This window comes from Carcharodon carcharias, chromosome 14 (assembly GCF_017639515.1).
Source record: "Carcharodon carcharias isolate sCarCar2 chromosome 14, sCarCar2.pri, whole genome shotgun sequence".
In the NCBI taxonomy this organism is placed as follows: Eukaryota; Metazoa; Chordata; class Chondrichthyes; order Lamniformes; family Lamnidae; genus Carcharodon; species Carcharodon carcharias.
The window spans coordinates 110,392,797-110,417,304 of NC_054480.1; the positions used below are offsets into that span (position 1 = coordinate 110,392,797).

At 41.5% G+C, this 24,508-nt stretch overlaps 1 protein-coding gene across 2 annotated transcripts in view; it reads right to left on the reverse strand.

Moving 5' to 3' along the window:
- The window catches only part of LOC121287652 (signal-transducing adaptor protein 1-like), a 53,755-nt gene that overhangs the window by 15,363 nt on the left and 13,884 nt on the right, over window positions 1-24,508 (reverse strand). Inside the window, exons 2-10 of one of the 2 annotated variants that reach the window (XM_041205608.1) lie at window positions 22,592-22,660; window positions 17,519-17,638; window positions 15,974-16,030; window positions 14,996-15,165; window positions 14,119-14,250; window positions 11,574-11,643; window positions 10,410-10,512; window positions 8,226-8,321; window positions 6,928-6,999 (exon numbers count right to left, since the gene is read on the reverse strand). In XM_041205608.1, coding sequence (XP_041061542.1) covers window positions 6,928-6,999; window positions 8,226-8,321; window positions 10,410-10,512; window positions 11,574-11,643; window positions 14,119-14,250; window positions 14,996-15,165; window positions 15,974-16,030; window positions 17,519-17,638; window positions 22,592-22,660 — 889 coding nt within the window. Of the gene's footprint in view, window positions 1-6,927; window positions 7,000-8,225; window positions 8,322-10,409; window positions 10,513-11,573; window positions 11,644-14,118; window positions 14,251-14,995; window positions 15,166-15,973; window positions 16,031-17,518; window positions 17,639-22,591; window positions 22,664-24,508 lie in introns of both variants that reach the window. The other variant, XM_041205607.1, reaches the window with a different exon arrangement.

Genomic DNA, 24,508 nt, shown 5'->3' on the forward strand with positions numbered 1-24,508 from the left:
TGATGGCCCTTGTGGGAGAGGGGATGGTAGTGGGAAAAAAGATTGAAAATAGGATTAAAAAGTGGGGATAAAACAATGAATAAAAATGAAAAAAAATGTAAAAATTAAAAATATTTTTTTTTTTAAAATGAAGATGAATATTGAAAAAAAGAGGATAAAAGGTGGGTGAGGTTGGAGGAGTGAGTTCATGGTCTGAAGTTGTTGAACTCAGTGTTAAGTCCGGAAGGCTGTAAAGTGCCTAATTAGAAAATGAGGTGCTGTTCCTCCAGTTTGTGTTGTACTTCACTGGAACATTGCAGCAGGCCAAACATGTGGGCATGAGAACAGGATGGGGTGTTGAAATGGCAAGCAACAGGAAGGTCTGGTTCATGTTTGTAGACAGACCAAAGGTGTTCCACAAAGTGGTCACCAAGTCTGCATTTGGTCTCTCCAATGTAGAGGAGGCTGCATTGGGAGCAGCGAATGTAGTAGAGTAAATTGAAGGAGGTGCAAGTGAAGTGCTGCTTCACCTGAAAAGAACGTTTGGGCCTTTGGATGGTGAGGAGGGAGGAGGTAAAGGGGCAGATGTTGCACCTTCTGCGATTGCATAAGAAAGTGCCATGGGAGGGGGATGAGGAGTTGGGGCGATGGAGGAGTGGACCAGGGTGTACTGGAGGGAATGGTCCCTACGGAATGCAGACAGGAGGAGTGAAGGCAAGATACGTTTGGTGGTGGTATCATGCTGGAGTTGTCAGAAATGGCGAAGGATGATCCCTTGAATGCGGAGGCTGGTGGGGTGAAAAGTGAGGACATGAGGAACCTGAAGGTGTGAGGGCAGAGGTGTGGGAGATGCATTGGACATGGCTGAGGGCCCTGCCAACCACAGTGGGTGGGAAACCTCAGTTAAGGAAGAAGGAAGACATGTCAGGAGCACCATTTTGGAAAGTGGCATCATCGGAACAGATACGACAGAACCGAGAATGGGATGGGGAAGCAGGGTGTGAGGAGCTGTAGTCGAGCTAACTGTGGGAGTCGTTGGGCTTGTAGTGAATATTGGTGGACAGTCTATCACCAGAACTTGAGACAGAGAGGTCAAGGAAGGGAGGGAAGAACAGCCACCAATATACATTGCAAGCCATGGCCACATGTCCGTCCTTGGTCTGCTGCAATGTTCCAGTGAAGCCCAACGTGAATTGGAGGAACAGCGCCTCATATTCCAATTAGGCGCTTTACAGCCTTCTGGACTTAACGTTGAGTTCAACAACTTCAGACAATGAACTCTGTCCTCCATCCTCACACCCGTTTTTTCAATATTAATCTTCATTTTTTAATTCTTATTTTTTTATCTATTTATTTTCATTTTTATTCATTGCTTATCCCCACCTTTTATCCTATTTTCAATCTTTTTCCCCCACCACCTTCCCCTCCCCCCACAAGGGCCATCTGTCATTTGTTCATGTTGTGCTTTCTAGAGTGCTTACCTTTGTCCTACTATTATCACATTCTGCTTTCTAACCTTAATGCCGCCATCAATACCTCCTTTAGCCAGTACCATTATCATTAACACCCCTTAGACCTTTTGTTCATGACATCTTTGTCAATCTCTCTTTTGCCTCCACCTATCGTTGGCCTTTTATCCAGCTTCATCTGCTCCACCCACCCTTAAACAGCATAAATTTAATCACATTTTACTTCTCTTTAGCTCCGAAGAAGAGACATACGGACTTGAAACATTAACTTTTTTTGTTTTTTTTCCCTCTCCACAGATGCTCTTAGACCTGCTGAGTTTTGCCAGCATTTTCTGTTTTTGTTTCAGATTTCCAGCTTCTGCAGTATTTTGCTTTTATCTTATATGAGAGTATGGAGCAGAGGTCAAATAAGTTATCTGTAGTCTTCCCAATTTTAGTTCGAAAAAATTGTGGCTTATCTAAAATGTAATGTTACCAAGCAGCTTTACTACACAGAAGCAGTGGAGAAGTTGAAAGAAGTGGCAGAGAGGTAGAGCTGGATCATGAATCTGCATGTGAAAGCTGACATCTTTTTCAGATAACGTCAGAGGTTAGGCTCAAACATGGATCTTTTGATGATGATTTCTCAGTTGATGATGCAGGAATTAGAAGATGTTATTGACAGAAATCCAATGATCAGATGGGTAAGTATAAAACCAGTTAAGGACTGGGCAAAGAAGGAGGATGGTGTGGTTGACCATATCAAAGGCTGCAGAGTGGCTGAGGAGTGATAATGTATCACAGGCAAAGAATGTCATTTCTGTTGATGGTTAAAACCATCATTTGATGTAGTAAAGGCAAATACTTGTTTGGAAAGATTCAAACAAGGAGTTGCAGGAGAGATGTAGGAGGCTATAACATATTCACCAACTCTCATGAACTCTGGGTCTGGGAAAGAATGAATTCCGAAGAACACCATGCTGTTCACAACATCCCAAAACAACTCACTGCCAATGAAATACTCTTGGAAGTTCAAACACTGTTGTAATGTATGGAAATATGGCAGCCAGTTTGTTCACAGCAAGATCCCACAAAACAAAATGAGATGAATGATCAGATTATCTGTTTTTACTAATTATGGTTGAAGAATAATCATTCGGCAGGCCACTGGGGAGAGTCCCATGCCCTTCAATTGCCATGACACCTTTTATATCCATCAGACATTCAATGGGATTTTCCACACCTGCCCGCTGCCGCGATCTTCCAGTCCTGCCGCAAGTCAATGGACTTCTGGCTGGGGCGCCGCCTTACCTGCAGCTGGTGCCAACCACGAAGGGGCTGGAAAATCCCAGCCATAGACTGGATCTTGCTTTAATATCTCATCTGAACGATGCCACCATCAACAGCTCTCCCTCAGTACTTTGCTGGCATGCTAGCCTAGAGCATGTGCCAAAGGCCCTGGGCTGAGAGTTTAGTTATAAACTTCTGGCCTAGAAGCAAGAATGCTACCACTAACCTGATTCTTGATTCGAGTCTGTGTAGAAAATGGCGCAATAAAGGTGGAAATACAAGTTAGCAATTGCCACAGTTTGGCATTTAGGAGAAACAGAAGAGAAAACTTCAGAGAAGCAATTTACAAACCTCAGAAAATCTAATAAACAGCTTCAAAAAAAAAAAAGAAAAATCTGACAACACCAAATCATGTACTTTAATGAGCCCATGACCAAGGCTGCTGAGTAAATTAATTTGTCTTTCTCCCAAGCCCTGGGTTTTAAATTAGTGTTTATGGACCACAATCCACAATTTAGGTTCTTCTGGGGGAAAAAATAAACCTAGTGGCTTTACGCATGACATATGCATGGTAGTAGCTATAATGGTAGCACAGTGGAACATGAGCTTGTCAGATTTTCATGGAATATTCATTCAATTGGATTACAGGGTAGAAAATGAAGTATACAAAAATATAGGTTTTGCAGTGAAGGGGAGGGGAGCTCTGGTGATATAACATTTACTTACAATGGGGCATATTCCCCAGGAAGTATTGAAATTTGTTGATGTTTTTTCCAGAATTACGGAAGTGTAATTCAGTGTTAAGGAAAGAGAACCTAAGAGTTCCATAGACCATTGAGCAAAAGACACAAATGGAGCTCAGTGATTGCTGGAGAGAGTTTACAGCCTGCAAGGGGCATCACAAGCAGCTAAGGTGTCTCAACCTTATTCCTTCATATTCCTTATGTCTGATTTGTGCATCCTCATGTAAGGTCTGTTGTGACTCTCATGTATCTGGAATCAAGATTGTGCATCATTTAAGTACCTCTCAGCTCAGTGACAGCATTTGGAAGCTCAAATCTAAATATCCTGTATTTTATCATTTAATAAAATATAAAAATTGATGGAACCCCATAGAAAAGCATGATGAGTTACCACTCTATAGAATCTAATCAATCTATTGGATTTTATTTGCATCATAGTGATGTTAATGATGATTCCCAGATTAAAAATTCTTCTTGAAGCACTCATTCAATCTGTTGGATTCTGATTTCTCATACATTAGAACTGACACTCTGCATTAGGACAGAGCATTCCTGACCAGGAGATATAGGGAACTGTTCAATAACAAGAAATCAGAATTTAAAACCCTTACCACCTTTTTCTCAGGAGCATCTATACCAACTTTTCTACACTGCAGTCAAAGGGCTATCAAATAAGTAACAAATTTCAGAGCTAACTCTGGACTGGAATTGTTATCAAATTGATATCAAAATAAAAACAAAAATACCTGGAAAAACTCAGCAGGTCAACAGAGTCATACGGACTCGAAACATTAACTGTATTCCTCTCTGCAGATGCCGTCAGACCTGCTGAGTTTTTCCAGGTATTTTTATTTTTGTTTTAGATTTCCAGCATCTGCAGTTTTTTGCTTTTATCTTGCTGATATCAAAATAACTTTGTCATTCACTTAGTCTGGCTATATATCTTGTTTCTTTACCACAACTGTTATAACTCCTTGTTCCATGACACCTTGTCATTTAACCTCTCCTATATTCTATTCCAGACCTTCCCTTTTGTTCTTCCTCCCCCTGACCCCTTTCAACAGCATAAGATCCAACACATTTCTACCTTCTTTCAGTTCTGAAGAGGAGTCATATTCAACTTGAAATGTTAACTCTGCTTCTCTCCACAGATGCTGCTAGACCTGCTAAGAATTCAGCATTTTCTGTTTTTATTCCAAAATAACTTTACTGATCTACATTAAATTTACTTTTCATTTATCGTCAGTACAGATCCAGAGTTATTGTAAAAACATACCCTTACTCTGTCTGCTGTTTCCATTGTTTCACATGTAAGTAGTCCTATGTTGTAACTTCATCAGGTTGTCACCTCATTTTAAATATGCCTGGCACTGCCACTGGCATGTCCTCCCAAACATGGTCCATTCCCCCAACTTGATATAGAATGGGGGATAGGCCGGGTCATGAAGTTACAGATTGTGGTTGAGTACAATTCTGCTGCTGCTGATAACCCATAGCGCTTCATGGGTGCTCAGTTTTGAGATGCTAGATCTGTTCAAAATCTCCTATTTAGCATGGTGGTAGGTTAGCCTCAATGTGAAGACTGGACTTCGAATCCACAAGGACTGTGTGGTGGTCACTCCTACAAATACTATCATGGATAGATGCATCAGCAACAGGTATATTGGTAAGAAAAAGATCAAGTAAGTTTTTGCCTCTTGTTGGTTCCTCACCATCTACCACAGACGCAGTCTTGGAGCCATGACCTTTAGGACCATCCAGCTCGGTCAGTAATAGTGCTACCAAGCCACTCGTGGTGATGGATATTGAAGACCCCCACCCAGAGTACATTGTGTGTCCTTGCCACCCTGCACATGGTGTTCAACATGGAAGAGTACTGATTCATCAACCAAGGTGGTGGATGGTAATCAGCAGGAGGTTCCTTCACCCATATTTGACCTGATGCCATGAGAGTTCGTGGGGTCAGGAAGCAGTATTGACTCCTCCCAGCGCAACTCCCTTCTGACTGTATGCTATTGTGCCACCACCTCTACTGGCTCTGTCCTGCCAGTGAGGCAGGACATACCCTGAATTAAAGAATGGTTACAGTACAGATGGAGGCCATTCGACACATCATATCTGTGCTGGTGCAGTTATGCTACACATCTTGGCATCACTACAACATGGTGCTTTGGTGATGCTAGATGTTCAGCGTAACTGCAACTGAACCAGAGTCAATTGGACATGAAAGGAAGTTTTGAATTCTTATGTTTAAAGAAGTGCCAACTATTCCATCAACTCTCCCAGATCAGGGACTGAATTTTATAGCCAGCCCCGCTACCCAGGGGTGGGAGATAGATACAAAATTGGGATGGTGAGGGTGGTGTCAGAGATATTGTCTGTAAGTAATGATTCTGTGAGTATGACTATGTCAGGTGGTTACTTGACTAGTCCAAGAGACAGTTCTACGATTTTGGCGCAAGCCCCCAGATGTTAGCAAGGAAGATTTTTCAGCATTGACAGGGCTGCGTGTGCCATTGTCGTTTCTGGTGCCTTGGTTGCAACCAGGTGGTCCATCCAGTTTCATTCCTTATCGACTTTTCTATAGCAGTTTGATATAACTGATGGGCTTGCCAGGCAATTTCAGAGGGCAGTTAAGAATTGCTGTGGGTCTGGAGTCACATGTGGGCCAGGCCAGATAAGGATGGCAAATTTCCTTTCCTAAGGAACATTAGAGAACCAGATGAATTTTTATAACAATGATAGTTTCATGTTTACCACTATTGAGGCTAACTTTTAATCCCAGTTACTCACTGAGTTTAAAGTCCAAGCTTCCATGGTGGAAAGCAATAGCCTGGGCCTCTGGATTACTAATCCACTGACATTACCACTACACTCTGGAATTTATCAGATGAAAATAGTCAGAAATGTTAGACGGAATTTTACTAGCCCTATGGCAATGGGCTGGGAGAAGGGAAAATGCCAGAGGGTGTGCCACATCTTTCTGTCACCATGCTATATTGCTATTGGCAGGAAAGTTGGCAGATGTGCACCCCTCCACCCCATACTGGGAGCCCAATAGAGTGACTTAAATTTTGGCACTTTCAAGTTTATTCCTAGCTTTGCACCGTTAGCCAAGCCCAACTGAGATCGATGCACCAGCATCCTTGGGCTAATGAAAGCCCTATTTCTGATGACTGTAGTTAACTCTACTAGAAGGTGTCTGTGTGGATATTGAGCGAGGGCACAATTGTCAGAGCTGCTATGCTTACTGGCTTACACTCTCAAATGAACTGGTTGTTAGAATAAGGTAATGGAGTGAAAATGTGTGGAATCCTACCCAGCAGGAGTCAGAAAAACAGTGGATGAAAATTGGAAAATAAAAATACAAATAATGTATTTGAACACATCAATGAAGAATATAGGTGCTAAATCACATTTAATACTTCAACAGTGCAGTTTGGAAATTAGACAGGAAAAGAAATTACCAGCATCATTGAGGTACTTTCCTTCTGGTTCTAATATTATAGGAATCTTCGGACTTGGTTTCTCTTCCTTAACTGTGAAGAAAGATTTAAAATACAGGAGTCAGGAAAAATAAACAAGGGGAATGAGTCCTTCAGACAGATTAAAAGGAAAATTGGTTGATGCTTTATGATGATGGATTTTACTTCTGTTGCTCAGTGAAAACCGTTCTATACCAGAAACATTAAAATCAAATGTAGTGTTCACTGAAGCAGTCACTATCCACAAGCAAAAGCCTGAACATTCTGGCTCACTGATTCAACTGACCTTCCCAGGCTCACTCCAGCCTTTCCAACTTTTGACTCTATATGTTGTTCTTAAGCTCAACCAACACAACCAGCATCTCAACTTTCTCCTACATACACTGTCTTTAACATCTCCAATTTTCTGCCACTTTCACTGATTCACATTCCAATCAGGGTCCTCTAAATTGGAGCATTTTACTTCCCTTGTGATTTGAATATATTTTTAAAAGCCTGATTTAGAAGATCTTATATCATCCAGCACTTCCCAATTTTATGATCTGTTCACAGGCTGTTAAAACATTTTAGTAGCTTCTTAGTAATAGGAGTTAGCATTTCAGGCCTCTTATTCTTTATCTGCTGCTGTTCTTGCCTCCCATCATTGTGTTGGTCAGTCCAGCCACCTTCTCTGCTTATTTCAGTCAGTCCTCTAATAAAATCACACTTTTTCCTGAGGAAAGGTTTCCACCCAGAAACATGCACCTGCCTTTCATCTTCCAATTACTGATAGATGAACTGTGCATTTCCAGCACTGTTTTTGTATCAGCTTTCTAGAATTCATCGACGATATTATGACACACACCCTGAAACCAGTAATTTCTCCAGGTAATAGAGCTGATGGGGAAATCCTCAATCTACTTAATCCTATCTCCCTTTGAACTCACAATACTGCCAGCTTCACATTATTTGCCCATTAACCTATTCCAAAGATGTATTACCTTTTGGCAGAATAGTTCCCCTGACTTTCCTTTCCAATCATAAATTAATTTTAAATTTACGTTTCCTCATTTGATCCTTCTCCACAGTGATCAATTTTGCTGATCCTCTTTGTTATCTTTGTTGAGGCAATCCCCCCCACCCAACCTTCCCCTGTCTGCAAAAACAGTCAATATCCTGACTCTTTTTTCCCCCCTTAACGTCAGATGCCCAATAATTGGAATTTTCTCTTAGGCTGTTCACTTCTCAAAGGCGAGAACAGCCCAGGCATTATTAATGTCACTGCTCAGTTATCAGATTACCTGGTGGGAGTGATTTCCTGGTTGGTGTTTTTGTGGGTGTCTGTTGTTGCTTCTGATGGATTAATTCTCCACTCTCAACATCTTCCTGCACAAAACCTAAATAACAAGATTCATGGATAGTAAAACATGACTCAGATTGGTGATTTATGCAAGATCGCTGCAGTGGTGGTTTCAAACATGTTTCTCCTCCAAGTCAAAATTTTAGAATAAACTTGGGAGAGGTGGTTAATCTTAACCCAACTCTCCTGGTAGAAACCCGACAAGAATGGACCAGCTGTCCATTTTACATAAAGTCAATCGAAAGTAAAATCAGGCAGCAGCCAATCAGATCATGTCAATTTCCCACCAGGTTGGTTTAGGTTAAAATTAATCCTTCAATCTTTTCACATTGAAATAGATTAGAAAAGGAATATAAAAGCTAGTAGAATGACATATATAACAAGCAAATCCACAGCATTACTTATACATAGAGTTAACCTGCTGACAAGCAAATGTAAAAAGAATCTGAATTTATATAGCATCCCAAATACATCCAAATGTGTTTCACATCAATTAAAGAATTTTTTGAAGTACAGTCACTGTTATATAGACAAATATGGCAGTAAGTTTACACATAGTGAGTCACTCGAACAATAACTGAGATGAGTGACCAGTTTATCTATTCTTTAATGTGTTGGCTGAGGGAGCCACACCAGGAAGACTGACTTTTTTTTTTAAATACATTCACCTGAACAGGTAAACAAGATGTTGGCTTAACAGTCTAATATTCCCACCTCTGTAATTTGTAATAGTCATCGACTACCCAGAAAAGTGGTAACACTGACATTCCTTCAGTACTACATTAGATTGTCAGCCTAGGTCAAGTGCTGTGAACCATGTATTATAATGTCAAGACAGGTTGTACTAACTTGAGCTAACTGAATCAACTCAACTATTGCTGTGTATGTTTACAGCAGCTTCACAAGGAACATTTGCCCTCATGTCACCAAGTGTTTGCTTGGTCTAGCTTCAAAAGATATTGAAGAGATGAACCTGAAAACAACACAGATAACCATATGGGAACATTATGGTTACACATCTGGTTTATATTATCATTGAGTTAAATATTGGGTACTACAGGTATGCCCCTAACCATAAGATGCTCAGACCATTTATGGGAATGGGCAGGATCAGTGTAACTAAGAGATTATCCATGGCAAAACTTAAAATTTGACAGAGTCTCCATGTTTTCTTTGTTATTATGCCACAGCTGATGGTAAAGGCTGAGTTGTTCAAATCCCAGAGGGAAACTTAAAACAACTGTCATAACCCATTTTTGCAATTTGTATGTTTCGAGATGCAGGCTTTGAATTCAGTAGTAATAAGACAGAGTCTCAAGAGGTTTTTTTTATAAAATGAAATTAAACATTTATTAATACAAGAAAGATTATAAAAACATACACATACTCAAAATTACTACTATAAATACAAAAATCCCCTAATTAATCTGACTCAGTTACACCCCAATAAGGCAACAATAAAACTCAGATTTAAACAGACCTCTGCTAAAGCATGCCCTGGACATTCTCATTCAAATCTAGTTTCTTTCAGCTCTGGGTCCTTGCAGACAGACTTGAGGCTTACAGGCCGGAGGGTTCTCACACTTGTTGGATCTTAAAATGCTTCTGCCTTACACAATCTCCTTTATACATATCTTTCTCTTTGAATGTAAATTTTCCATTGTATCGCCAGCCTCTTAACTTTATCTCTTCTAACAATAGCACCCTTCCATCCCACCAATTTTATTAGCAAGCTGAAAAAAGACAATGCTTGGCGTCTTCTAGCTAGGTGCAAGATTTCACCTGCAGTCTTGAATGGTTTTTAATAAATGCAAATTTACACTTTACCTTCTACCCTCCTTACAGTTATCTAATTAAGATCTCAAAACTACTATATATCAAAGCATCCAGACTAGCTGGCTTTAATCCAATTAAGACACACACAGACCCTAGAACTCTTATTTTAATGTTATTGGATTTTTAAAAAATTATATCTTCTTGACAGTGTATAAAGGAGGAATACATTGCACAAAATAATTCTCCTAGACTTCACTTCCCTGGCGAGACATTGTTGAAACCCCATGCATTCAATAAAATTGCTAAATGTAAATAACCAGTAAATTATGAAAATGAAAGGTAAACATACTCAGGTTGATTTCATAGTCCATAGATCTTTCCAAAGGCTTCAAAGCTCCATTGGTGTATTGAACAAAATAGTCAATTATCTCCTGCATACTGTTGCACAAGACCTGGGAAATATCAGAGACTTTATAAGAGTTTCAACTTACTTGTTTAAGGCAAAACAGAGGATTGGTATTTAAGGGTGCTTTTATCCCACGCTGCACCTGTATGGTTGGTGTGAAGGGTTTTTGCCTTACAATGACATTGCAATTACATTGTAAACTATATCAGGGAGGGCTAATGCTGACACTAAAGGAAAATACCACAACATCTGCATGGAGGAGCAAGTTTCATTTTATTTTGCTCTAGAATTAGATTGGGTCTTAACACCAGTCTACCACTATAGATCTTTAAAGTAAGGGCAATGCTGAAATCGTTTCTCACCAACATTACACATAGTAACAATGCAAAGTACATGTGTTGTTGGGGCTAAAGACAGAGGTGTTATATGTAATTAAGAGTTGAATGCTAGGGATGTGAAGATGTATTTTTGCTTGGTTATACAAGGTTTGCAGAAAAGGTTGTGAATGGAGCCCCTGTGCAAAAAAGTGCGCTTAATAGTTCAGAGTTTCAAACTTCAAGCTTCCTTACGCAGGAGCAAAGAATCAAAATTGGGTTAGAAGTGGCCAAAAGAGTAGTGATTGTGTTAATGTCACGTACAACCAAAAAAAAAGTTCTTAAAGAAAGTCACCTGAGCACAAATTTCTGTCCTGTAGATGCTGATTCCTCCTGGGGCTATAGTTCCACATATTATCCTCCTCCAGCACTTCAGTGAATTGCTTGCACTGAAGTGTGATCCTCCACACAAGCATTAGCAGCTATGGGCTGCAATATCACCAAGCTCACTAACTTCATCTGACATCTACACAATCACACTTTCCAACACTGCTCATGAGATAGCAGTTTGGTATGAGAACATTGGTTGATTTTAACTCTAACTCAGGAGCTTCAAGACCAATTGCAGCATCATAACTGCCACCCTAGCTCTGATCTAATAATTCAGCAGGAATCAAACCCTTCCTGCTCTATATGGTCCAGAACAACAATGGAAGGTACATCTACCAACTGAGCCATGCGGACCCAATTTATTTTTATATAAAAGAGGGTAATTATACGGCTGCTTACTTACTCCACTGTCAACTTCAATGATGTACCCATTGTCTGCACAGCGTACTCGGTAGTGCTTTACAAGTGCATTGCTGAAAATGTAACAAAATTCATGAGAACCATATTTTTAACATTGTCAGATCATTATCTTGTGCTCTCATTACACCACTTCCTACTCCAACTTCCATTTACTCAGGACCTGAAAACTGCAATTCCTGGAGTCTTGCCTCCCCTCTACTAGCCATAGGCTTATAAAGACTAAGTGTGGCATTAGCTAATCAATTATTTTCATCTTTGATGGGTGTCCTACACTATGGGCTTTGGCTCTTCACCAAGGTCTCTCCAAAAAACATCATTTTACTGCTTTATGCATCTATGTTGTCTGCCTAACCCTTTGAGGTTTAAAAATCTGCTATTGTAATTTGCTGAGAGTTTAACTCTTATATGAAAAAAGATGCATTGTATACCTAACATTTGTAACCTAACCCTGACTCAGAAAGGTGGTTTAGTGAACACAAGCACATCGAATTAAAGTTGTTATATTTGACAATGTTGTCCATCCAGCTCTCCTCCAGAACAATCCTCTTCAAATGTCTAAAAACTTGGGTTGCTGATTCCTAGAAGGATTTGATTCTAGAGCTAAATGTTGGTGAAACTGGAGAACTGGCTGGATAATGAGAATTTTCAAGAAGGTTAGAAACTTAGTTGACCCAGCTGGTAATGTTGTAACAAAGCAGACATCAAGATCCAAAAAAAAATATTAACTGCCCATTAGTTTAAAAGTAACATTTCTGCTGATGCTGGAAATTTGAAGTCAAAACAGTTTTCAGAATTCTCATCCCATCTGGATCCCTCCTTCCTGATCTCACTCTTCTAAGAGACTGCTGGATTGGCAGTGGCCATTCAAATTCTCTGCTTCGCTCATTTACTCAAACCCATCTCCCACTGAAGTTACAGCACTCAGGTCCAACCCTAATGTGTCATTGAACCTGCTGACACATGTGGCACTGCTGTTTGATGAACCGACATCTACAGGCACCCTTTTTTCCAGTTTCATGGCACTAACCATCGTCTTTTCACTATGGTCGTTCACTAACTCCCTACCCTCCAACAAGGTGGCCTCAGGGTGCTCTGCTTCTTCCATGAACAGAAGGCCAACCAATTCCCATCCACCACCACCCTCCTCTGCCTGGTTGAACAGTTCACATTGAACAAGTTCTCACTCCAGTCCAGTCAATTCCTCTAAATGAAAGTTGTTGTTATGGGATCCCATATGGCCCTAACTATGCTTGCCTTTTTGTGTGATGTGTGGAACATTCTTCTCTCAAGTCCTTTTCAGGCCTCTTCTTTTTCCAGTACATTGTGATGATTCTATCAATGCAGATTCCAGATCTTGCCCAAAATGGGAAAATTTCTTCAACTTTGCTTCCAATTTTCACCCTTCTCTCACCTATACAGTCCATCTCCAGCTCTTCAATTCCTTGATTTTGGTCTCCATTGGACCAAAAAGCCATTAGAATCCTTCTGACTCCAAGAGTTACCTTGCCCTGCTCATGCCCTGCTTCCTGGAAGGACTCTAATCCATTCTCATTTTCTCCATCTCCAATGCATCTGTTCGGCTGATGCTGCCTTCCATGCCAGTCTTTCCAATATGTCTTCTATTTTCCTCAACTGAGGATTTCCCTGCACACAGTGACAGAGGGCTTTTGACCATGTTCATTCCATCTCCTGCACTTCTGCTTTCATCCCTTTCCCTTCATCCCAGAGCTACGATAGGGTCCCCCTACGCCTGGGAGAAGGGGTGCAGATTGAGCGTGTTCTGCGGAATGGTCAGAACGTTCTGACCATTCTGCAGAACATTTCCATTCAGTCTGCAAGCACAACCCTGAGCTTCCACTCGTCCATCATTTTAATTCTCTCACTCCGATCTCAGTCCTCAGCCTCCTATACTGTTCCAATTAGGCTGAGCATAAACTGGGGGATTTGATTAGGCACTTTACAGTCTTATGAACCCGGTTTCCTAACCTCTGTCTCAAAAAACCGCCAGCTCTTTGTGATGATTCTCCCACTCCCTTTACACCTCCTCTAGCCCCATCTTTTGTTTCTTTGTTTGTCCCATTTCCAACTCCTTTTGCCTTGCACATTCATCCCCTTGTCATTTAATCTCACTCGCTTTCCAACCTGTCACAATCTTTCCCTTTTGTCCTCTATCCCACACCCATTTCCTCCCATGCTTTACCTGCCTCAATGTGTGCTTAAACCCTGTTACATCTTCAGTTTTTTCTGATGTGGGGTCATCAACATGAAACATTAACTCGGTTTCAGTCTTCACAGATGCTGCCGGACCTTCTGAGTATTTCCAGCATTTTCTGCTTTTATTAATCCTGTTGCAGCTTGTAAGGCATTGCTGCTGTTCTCAAAATGACTGCTGCATTCACCAATGTAGCATAGACTGTATATTGTAAGTAATCTGTCATTTGTCAACATCTATTAATTACGTGTTTTGGGATGACCTGAGAAGGCCATGAGGCACTAATTTTGATGAATTCAAGTTATTTCATTCATACCCTTTGAACATTTGCCTGGTTGTAATTGCAAAACTCTTGTTATCACTGCCAGGTCTCATTAATATGTTTCCATACTCCATGCTCCTTTCCAACATGATCTCAGCCTCAACTCGTGAGATCTTGTAGTAGCAACTGGAACAATGCAAGGTAAAAAGTTAAAACAGAACAGTATTTAAACAAACTGAAATTTATACATGCACAAAGTCAGAGTTATAATAAGAATGTTTAACCCTTTCACATCAAATTCCCTTGTTGGTCTTTTAATGGAGGTATTGATCCTTTCAAAATAAATAGATAAACCTTTCAGCAAAATATCATTTCATACAAATATTCATAGGATCATAATGCACAGTGTAATTTCAAGCTCAAGATTCAGATAACTGGTGTTATCTGGGTTCCCCCAATGATTCTGAAGTAACACCTACATTTCTAACCAGTGCAAATATAGAATGTCCCAGATTCAATCTCTGGTTTATGCTGATTAGATGATCAAACTTGGTGGCAGCTGGGTTCCAGAGTTGGACTAGAAAAGATAGAATTCAGTGCTTCGGATTCTCATCATTATCCTGCTAAAAACTATAGATATCAGATGAGGATATGATTAGGCTGGAATTTGATGCTCCCTTTACAGCAAAAGAGTTTGTCCTTGAAGAATGGCCAATTTAGTGATGCGTCGGAGAGTGACCAACACCTCGGGTACCATAGGGCAGCAAGGACCCAACACCTTCAGCTGAAAATAAAAAATGAGGGAATGGACAAGTGTAACGCCAGAAGATTATGTCCTTCTTTTCTCCGTTGCTAATGCTCCTCTTCACAGACCCAACCCTCATCCCACCGCCAGCTCCTTGCCCCTTCCTCCTACTTCCCAGCACGATACCTGGGCAAGTTCTCTACGTCGTCATAATTGTCCTCGACAGGCTCTGGAGTCCTTGATCGTGCTAGGAGAGGTGGTGCTGTTAACTTGCTGCGTTCTTTTATCTCTTCCTCCAGTACTTCCTTAAGCCTGTGAATCTGTCCAGGGAGGAGAGCCAGGTTGGGAATCTCCAACTACAAAAAGAAATATTGTAACAGCATTCTGAGCAAAACAACCTTCTCAGCTCCATTCCATTAATATGAAAAATATTACATTTTCCTTACTTAAAGCCTATTTAGAAATGTATTAGCAGAGCATGGAATGCCACTTTCCTGTGGCATTACTCGCTATTCCGGAAACTGCGAAAATACTCGTGCTATTTAGTTCCTAATTGACCTGTCCTTTTAAGGCCATCAATCCAGATAATTGGAACTGCTTGTAAATTGCCGAGATTAATTAGAGGTCAGTACATTGCTCTTTTTTTTAAGTGACATTTTAATAGAAGACACATGTACGATAGGCACAAGATACATGCAGAAGAGGGACAGAGTGGGAGCAATCCCTCTTGTTCTGGCTAAACAATCCATTCCATTTTCTTTGCTTGAAATTCCATATGCTCATCTTGTATTCCTTTGCAATGTATCGCAAAACAGACCAGTCAAAAAGTGACTGTGGGCAACAGACCAACAAAGGATCCTTCAGAGTCCAAACAATAACGTACATAATCCTCACTATTTAGCCTTTGGTTGGGTTTCAAGTTACCACATTTAAGCATTCAGAAGGGAATTACACTTATATTAAAATGAAGAACTTGCAGGGTTACAGGCAGAAGACAGGCGAATGGCACTAGGTGAATTGCTCATTCAGAGAGCCAGTGCAGAAAAGGGCCAAATGGCTTCCTTCTGCGCCATAATAATTCTGTGATTCGAACAGTGTTTCTTCCACTACTCATCCATGCCACAGCTAAAGCAGACAGTAAAGTGATAATAAGAGCTGGCTTACCTTTGCAACAGTGAGAATAAAGCTTTTCCACTGCTCTCGACTCTCCAGGCTATCTGCCTGTGGAGGAAAAAAAATACAATCATAAAGAGCTTTGTTTTTATATTTCTACATCTAGAAGAGGTCCTGCAGAGCCATCTCAGTATTCACAGCAGTCAAGATTCTATAACAATTAGAAGGTTTGTAGCTTTAATAGGATTTCATTATATCTAAAATTCAGAGATTGTTTCCTCTCTTACGGTGTTGTTATCTTATTCTTACTAGAGGGGAAAAAAAAATAAGTCTATGGGAGGAATTTTCTGCTCTCGCCAGCAGTGGGAATCGTGTCAAGCAGGGGAACAAGATTTGACAGAAGGCCAAAAATCAGTATCCTGACATCAGGAAATTGGTTTGGAATCTTATTCTCCCGACCTCCATGGCAGGTTAAAGATGGGTCGCATGTCCTGCTGATCTATGTCGGGAACCCCATTTTCATTGCATGAAAGCTCACTAAAAGCCTAACACACCAGAAGTGTGACAAATTTTGCACCCTGCCAGTGGGAATTTGGAACATTGTTTTGTGACTGTACACAAGTGCCTTGCACCTGGGAAGGTAGACTTCTTCCTGGACTTTCAGCTCAGTAGACACTCCTTTCACGTTGTCAGAGATATCACCTGCCTGTCACACATGCTACACAAAGGCTGGGCACAGGGGAGGGGAGGAACCAAGCCAGGACTGGTGGAGAGAGTGGGGTCCAATGGCAGGCGAGTCAAGGGGCAGAGTGAAAAACCATCCAGGTGCCATTCAAATAGGCCTCAATGTTTGGGTGCCACATAGAGATGAAATTCGACATGCTCTTCACAGCTACATTCATTAATCAAACAAACAGTCAATCAGCTGATCAGCACAAGGCTTCGTGTGCTCAGCCACTACTCTCTCCAGTGGAAGCCACTCCAAGTTTCATATCCGCCACCGGTCTTAGTTTCCGGAATGGAAAATTCTACCCTATGTCAGACAGGAAGGTTGAGAGGCCGGAACAAGGAATATAGGAAAATGGAGACAGAAAGACTTGCAATTATATGGTGCCTTGTTATATCTCTCAGAAAATGTCAAAATGAACAACTGAAATGATTCATTTTACAATAATGAGTCTGTCAACCATTTTGCACACAGCAATAAGACAAAATGAGCATTTGACCTGCTTTTCGCCAGAGTTAGTTGATTGCTGACACACCATCTCATCCAAAAGGACAGAAAGAAAAAGGCAACGAAGAGATAAGAGGAGAGAAAATAATACATTAATGTTGTTTGGCTGTTCCCTGTTGTCTATGTGACAGCCAGCTTGCTGCTTTAAGCCATATTTATGTTTCTGGACTGAGTGGATGCCCTAAGTGAATGATTCAGACCTAGGATTTCTCCAATGTTGACAGATGTGCCATGGGTGATGCGCTGTCTTCTGACTTGGGTGAAGCAAGCTACAAGAATATTAATTAAAAGAAATATTTACTCGGGATGTAAACTTCCCAGGGCCAGGACTGTGGAATTTATCATCAAGAATAAAGTGTTACCTTTAATTTAACGTCGCCATGTTTCAGCCTTAGAATTAAGTTGGGCACTTGCAGGTCCTTGTTAAGGCTGTCCTCACTTTCCACAGACACCAAGTCATCGAGATTGAGTTTCTCAATATACTGTAAAATAATAGAAATCTTTAAAAATAAATGTGTTTCTCAAAGGTTATGAAGTGCTATAATTGTATGCTGCATTAACTATGGGCAGCAAAGATACAATATTAGTGAGGTGGTGCTATTGCATCCAGAGGAGTCATGTACCACTTCAAGATGCAATTTTCTCAGGCTCCACTAAAGGCAGTTGTCTCCGAGAATCAACACAAGTGACATTGGGATGAGGATACAAACTGACCGACTTTAATAAAGGCTGCCCCACTGTAATGTTACATGCTGGGTGGCCTTAACAAGCAGAAAGTGGGACTTCCACCCCTCAGTGGAAGGAATCCCATCCTTGAGAGCCACCGGCCAATCTGATGGACCAGTGGCTCTTGCAGTCCCAGCAGCACCAGAACTCCATAGTGGGCAGTGTTGGAACTGAAAGCAATCCCACAAAGAAGACAGCATCACCTGGATTTGCACTCGCAGCAGAGTCGGTACATTTCCCAGCTCCACAAATCCGATCTGGGAGAAAGTGCCCCAGAAGTTGAGATTTTCATTCCAAGGTGGTGGGGTTCTCTGGGTGTCAGGTTGGTCGATGGGAATAAGTGCAGAGGCTGCCAGGTGCTGAGTCCAAGTCTGCCTCAATGCTCTGGCAAGGTGTTGAAGTTTTGAAAAAATTAAACATAAAACAGTCCTCTAGCCCTCACACCCCCACACATTCCCTATACCCCATCCATGACAACCTATGCCTCCCCAACCCCATGTCCCCTCATACCCATCTTCCCACCCCATGACCCTTTACGCCAATTAATGTCAACCCAAAATGCTCCCCCACCCTTTGCCCTTACACCTACAATTCCAATCATCCAGTATCCACCATGGCTGCCACTGACCACATGGTGGTACTTATGGAAGTTTCTGAGCAGTTTAAAAATGGACAAAGGCTAACACATCAAACCTCTGGAATGTAACACTCCTTGTATTGCATAAACATTCTGACCAAATCAGCACAAAGGATAGTAGACGAGACAGCTGCACCAGTCAGCTATGGACAAAGGCAGAGTTATTTGTGACTCATCTCCAATGTTGCACTGATCGTTTTACCATACCAGCTCAAAACAATGGATTTTATCAAAGGTGCCTCGTCAGCTGAATAGCTCAACCCGAAACCACCCCATCACATGAATGAGACATAAGCTGTACAATTAAAGAAATTCATATAGCTCTCGGATTCCATCTTCAGTCTGCTGTTTATCATCTGACTGGCAGACCACACAGAAACAAGCTCTGGCCAGATTGGCCAACTGGCCCCCATCTAACCTGACTCTGCTGAGAAAATTTTGTGCTACCGCCTACAGAACTGATTCAATCCAAGTGCCTACTTCACCTTTGGACATCAACACCACTAGAAAAATGAATCTAACACCAGATGGCCTTTGCAAAAGAACTCCTCATTGGACTTTGATATTACACAAAACTATAATTCTTATTTTTAATCTTGGTCTTTGTCCTGAAACCCTTTCTTTCCCTTATCCCTCTTTTGTTGTATAAAATGTAAAAAGGGGCAGATTTTGCGAAACCCTTTTCTGTATTGTGTGTGTGAGAAAGATAAACTGCCCTTCTTATTTTACATTCTCAAGTTAGCTGTGGATTTATTAATAGAGGTTTGGAGAATTCCAAAACTGAAGGGTTGGGGAAAAGACACTTATAAAAAAGGGGGAAACTTAAAAATCAAAACCTTTCTGTTCACAGACAGGTAGCGAATGGAGAAATCAGGGCTATTTAAATTAAAGCCCCTCCTGTCTGTTACACAAGTATGGAATTTTTTTTTTAAATCTCCAGAATTTTTTCTTCCCCCAAAAGATTTAAAGAGCAAGAATTTCAAATGCATTGACAGTTGCCTTTGACATTTCATTTTGATGCTAGATGGTTCCAATGAGCTTGGCAGTTAATGAGTTTATGCACTTTTTACACACATTCATGCCTACCTTTAATAATCCCAAGAAAAACCTTACTTCTCCCAAGGGTCACCCAACCTCCAGCAAAGCTGTCCCAGGGCCACATCCAAAGGAGTACTTTACCTCTCCAGAAAGGTACCCCATCTCTCCAAAGGGCTCCACAAGTTCAGACCTGTTCCTACCTGGTCTAACCAACACGCATTGTGTTTCACACATTTGGGTCATCAAAAATTAATTATGGCTGGATCCAGCTGCTGATTTATATGGGCAGCTGCCTCTGCAACATACAAATGCATGAAATGTGACCCGCCCCCATGAAAATAGTAGGTGCTGTGTTTGAGGGCGGGACCTCTGCAAAAATGGTGGAAGAGGCCAAAATACAATGGCAGAGAGGCTCTCTGTTGTTGCAAAAATCCTGGCCGATGGATCCCAGGGACAGGCAAGGTGGGCCTTTATGGGTAGGAGAGAGCAGGCACCTCGAGGGGTAAGGGGGTGTTTTTTAGAGGCCAGGTGGGGAGGCACAAAACAGGGTATGATCTTGGGGGGTGCCTGGGTGTGCACAAGGCAACCCCCAAAGGATGTACCCCCAACCCTTCCACCAACTTTGAGTGAAAAAGCAGCCTCACCACTCTCGCCTGCCTTCCACTGCTGTGGTTATTATGACAGTGGGGGTATATTGAGGTACTTAAGTAGCCATTAATTGTCCATATTATGGGGTCTGGAGGTCAGTGGCAAGGTGGGGAGCTATCCACCTGTCATATTTTAGTGTCCCCCCACCTCCATTGAAAACATATCCTGTGGGGTCTGTAAAATACAGCCCATTGATCATCATGTCCTGTTGAGTGGAGACAGGTGAAGTCTTTCGGACAAAACAATAGGAAGAATTTTTGGGTCGGTGAGCAGGTGCAGGGCCCACTCGCTGAAGCGTAAAATGACGTGTGGTGACGTCAGGCGTGCGTCCTGATGTCACCGTGCATCATTTAGAGAGAGAGTCAGTTCGGCAGGCGCACAGCCGATTCAGCTGTGCACCCAGCGAACTGTCAAAGGCCTATTAAGGCCATTAAGAAAGTAATTAAAGTTGTTAAGAATGCTGCCCATCCAACCTTAAGGTTGGCGGGCAGGTGAAGAGCCCAGGTGGCCTTTGCATTTATCATGAAACCTCATTCATGGTTTATTAATTTAAAATTTTTGAAAAAATTCATTTTCATGTCCCAGCTCATGTGACAGTAACATGTCTTGAAAATATTTTCTTTGCTCCATTTAAATTTTTAAACCTTCAACTAATCTCCCTGAGAGCCTTGGAGATTTCTGCGCTCTTTTGCATGCATGCCTGCCCCCACCTGCCCCCCTGACAGGGGTGGGTGGGTGGGGGTGGAATTTCTGCCCCATGATGCAGTTTTCCAATCACTAACCTATATGGACTTTCTCTGGCCAGAGGATAAAGTTCCAGCTCCTGTGAATCTCTAGTGGTGATATTCATCTGAGGCCAGCTCAGGTTTCCCATCCTCTCACCAAACTTTGAAACTAACCACAGAAGCTATGGCCACAATGTCTGTTAGAGGGTAGACAGTTGGACCAGTTGCCAGGTCTACTGAGGGTAACTTGGCAACAGGGAAAAGGTGGAGACAGAGAACAGAGAACAGAGTCTGGTAGCTGAGCTGCATCAAGCATAGGAATTTCAGGAGTGTATAGATGCAAGCAAAAGCCAGAGCTTCCATTTCAAAAGCTTCAATTCATGGATCTTCAGAACATGTTGCTTCTCAGGCAGCTACTTGGGCCCATGAGGTTGAGGTGAAGGCACATCTCCTGAATCCACCTCTTTGTCTAGAGGAAGCTGCCAATAACAGTTATAGTTTAAAACCTGCCCAGCAATGAGGTTCCATACCATATTTAAAGATCCAGCCCACCTCCTAGGAGCGGGCTGCCAGTTCATCCAACATCTGACTTCAGGGAATGAGTAAGTTTACATCAGCAAACAAACGTTCTGGACTTTAAACAAACCCAACCTGACACAAACCCACCTGTTATTTTTTTTTAAATTACAATTCAGGCCGTCAGTATAAACAAAAGAGATTCCACAGCTCAAGATGCCAAAATGTTTCACATATGGGGGCATCACATTCGTGTTTACCAACTTGCAACCAAAACAAACTGAACTACCCAACCGCAAGTACCACCACCGCAGGCTGCATAGAATTGGCACCAGTATTGTTTTACCTTTGGAGGTCGGAATAAGATCAGTTGTACCCATGTCTCATTACATGTACATTAATTTATTGCATCACTACCACCCACTCCCCACCCTTGCCTGAGGCATTGCTGTAATACAAGTGGTATACCCTATCAAATTAAAAATTGCAGCTGCCAAATAGACTGTGACACTGCTTTCAACAATCTTGTCTAATCAGAACAATGGCTCACTTCAAAGAATCAGAGCTTAATTTTTAAAATACAGGCCTAGCAGGCAAAAGCCTTCTCCCGCCCAAAGATAATAAGTATTTATAAATCAACTTACAGGTACATAGGCTCCTTAGAAGCCCAGGCATTCTGCCAATTTACATTGGGCAAAATGATTAAAAGAAATATCCCAGTCAGATTAAATTTCTCTTCTTGATTGTTGACCTTAGTGAATCTGACAAGTTTTCTTTGAGGTTACTAATGTAACAGCAACCTAACTACAAAACAGTTGGATGCTTCAGTGGGTGGCAAAATAGTTTTTTTTTTCTGGCTGGGTGAGCTCAGAAGTGTTGAAAGAGTTTTATTGCATACTTATAAGCTTTTCTTTCCAAGACACAAGCAGAATGACAAAATTATTGAAAAAATGGTTTACATGATAGTTACTGGCAGATAATCTGCATATTCCTCAACTTGGCGAGCACAAAAGAATCTCCCCACCACTTTCCACCTCCACCCCCTCCCTACCAACAACCATAAAAATATTAAGTGAGTCTGTTTAGTGGCATTGCTGTAGTTGGAAAGATACAGGCACCTGTTTACAAAAAACACAAGAACCTACCATTGGATCCCGGCTAGTCACTTGAAAAAACAGGTTGTTCCCTCTTAGCACGGTCCAGAACCTCTTGTACTTCTGTCAAAAAAAAAATCACGTTAAACAAAGAAATGTATTTCTTGAATTCATGTTCTCTCTTTTATGCCTCTGCCCGACACCCCCGACAGCTTGATCACCCTGTTAGATCAAATAGTTTAGGTCACTGGCAACAGCATGGAGGCTGACAGGAACTCTGTTTGTGTGCATTGATGGGAACCATACCTACCAACTTATCCACCCCTCCACCCTCACTGGGCAACTGGTTCTCTATCAATCAGGCCTGTCTGAATGGGTCACTTACACAAAATTTCAATCCAATTTTCAGCCCCCTCCTACTGAAGGTGCCTGCTCTTCCTGGATTGTGGTTCACCACTGCCTGATGTGCTCCAGTACTTCAACCAAAGTGACTGTTTTTCAGTGTGAGCCCAGGCAGCGTATCTCATCGGGCTATTCAGCCATAGGAGAGGGAGAGTTGTCACAGCCAAGTCCAATCCTGCCCGCCCCCAGAAAACCAAACAACTCCATTCCAACAGAGCAGTAATCAAGAATGGAAAGTCTGATCACTTGTCTCTTTATCCCACAGGTGCCGAGGCCAATTGTAGCACCCGAACTGCTACCCCAACTGAGATCAGCTAACTCAGCATAGGGAGCAATCTTTGAACCTTAAATTGGTCTGTATGGTTCAATACCACACCTTACAATGGCATCACTCACTGCAACTGTAGCAAAGTAAACACACCATTACGTAGCTCAAAATCAGAGAATCACCAGGACAAAAAATGCACACTTCTCATCTGATCTCATCCTAACTAGTTATCTATTTCAGCAACACTGTGGATAAATGAGCTCCGAGATATCAGTAAATTTAAGTCAGCTGCTCAAAGGCCTGTAATAAAAGTGCAGTCAGCCAGATGAGATCAATTTTGGGCTGCTTCCACAGCATTCTCCATTCTGGCGACATGGGCTATTGGCAACTCAAAAAGGAAGAGGAATGAGGAAGGCGAGGGGAAATTTATTCAGAGCAATGTTAAGATTATTGCGATGGGGAAAAATTTATGGTTTCCTGTATGAGCTAGAATTAAAGATGTGATCAATCATTAATGATGGGAGTTGAGTGATTGTAAAAGTCATTCTTGCCAGAGTGTTTTCAGCAGTTCTAATCTGTTGCAGGAAAATATTTCTATAAGAATTTTCTTCAAAACAGATCAATTTATTTCTAGAGCACAAGTCAAACCCGTCAATCATTATTTTCTCTCAAATGGATTAACTAAATTTGCATTTAGTTAGAAATCATTAATGACGGGAGTTGAGTGAATGTAAGTCATTCTTGCCTGAGTGTTTTTACTAGCTCTAATCTGCTGCAGTCAACCAGGAAAAGATTTCTATTAAGAACTTTCTTCAAAACAACATATCCATTTTTTTCTAGAACCCAAGCCAAATCTGTCAATCATTATCTTATCTCAAATGGATTAACGAAATTTGCATTTAGTTAGAAATAGTTTAAACTCCTGGTTCGTTAACTGCAAAATTTGCATAATCTTTGGTTGTGTTGTTATACAGAATCAACCTCCTGTAAAGTCTATTAAGATAAACTACATTCCTTACCCATGATGCAGAGTTGGTTTCAACACAGTGGAAAGGGAGTGGTGGGGGATGTGCAGATCTAAATGTACAGAGTCTACAAAAGAATGAGAAGGTGTATTTTGATTTGCAGCCAGTGTCAAACTGGGTTCTTCAATGGCTGCACTTGCATAGCAAAGTAGTTCTACTTGTTCTGCTGGCAGCTCAGAAGGTCAATGAAAAGTGTATCTGCTGCTATCAGATTTTCCAGCCCTGCTTCTGCTAAAAGCAAGACGTGCACCAAATAGCAGGAGACCACTACAG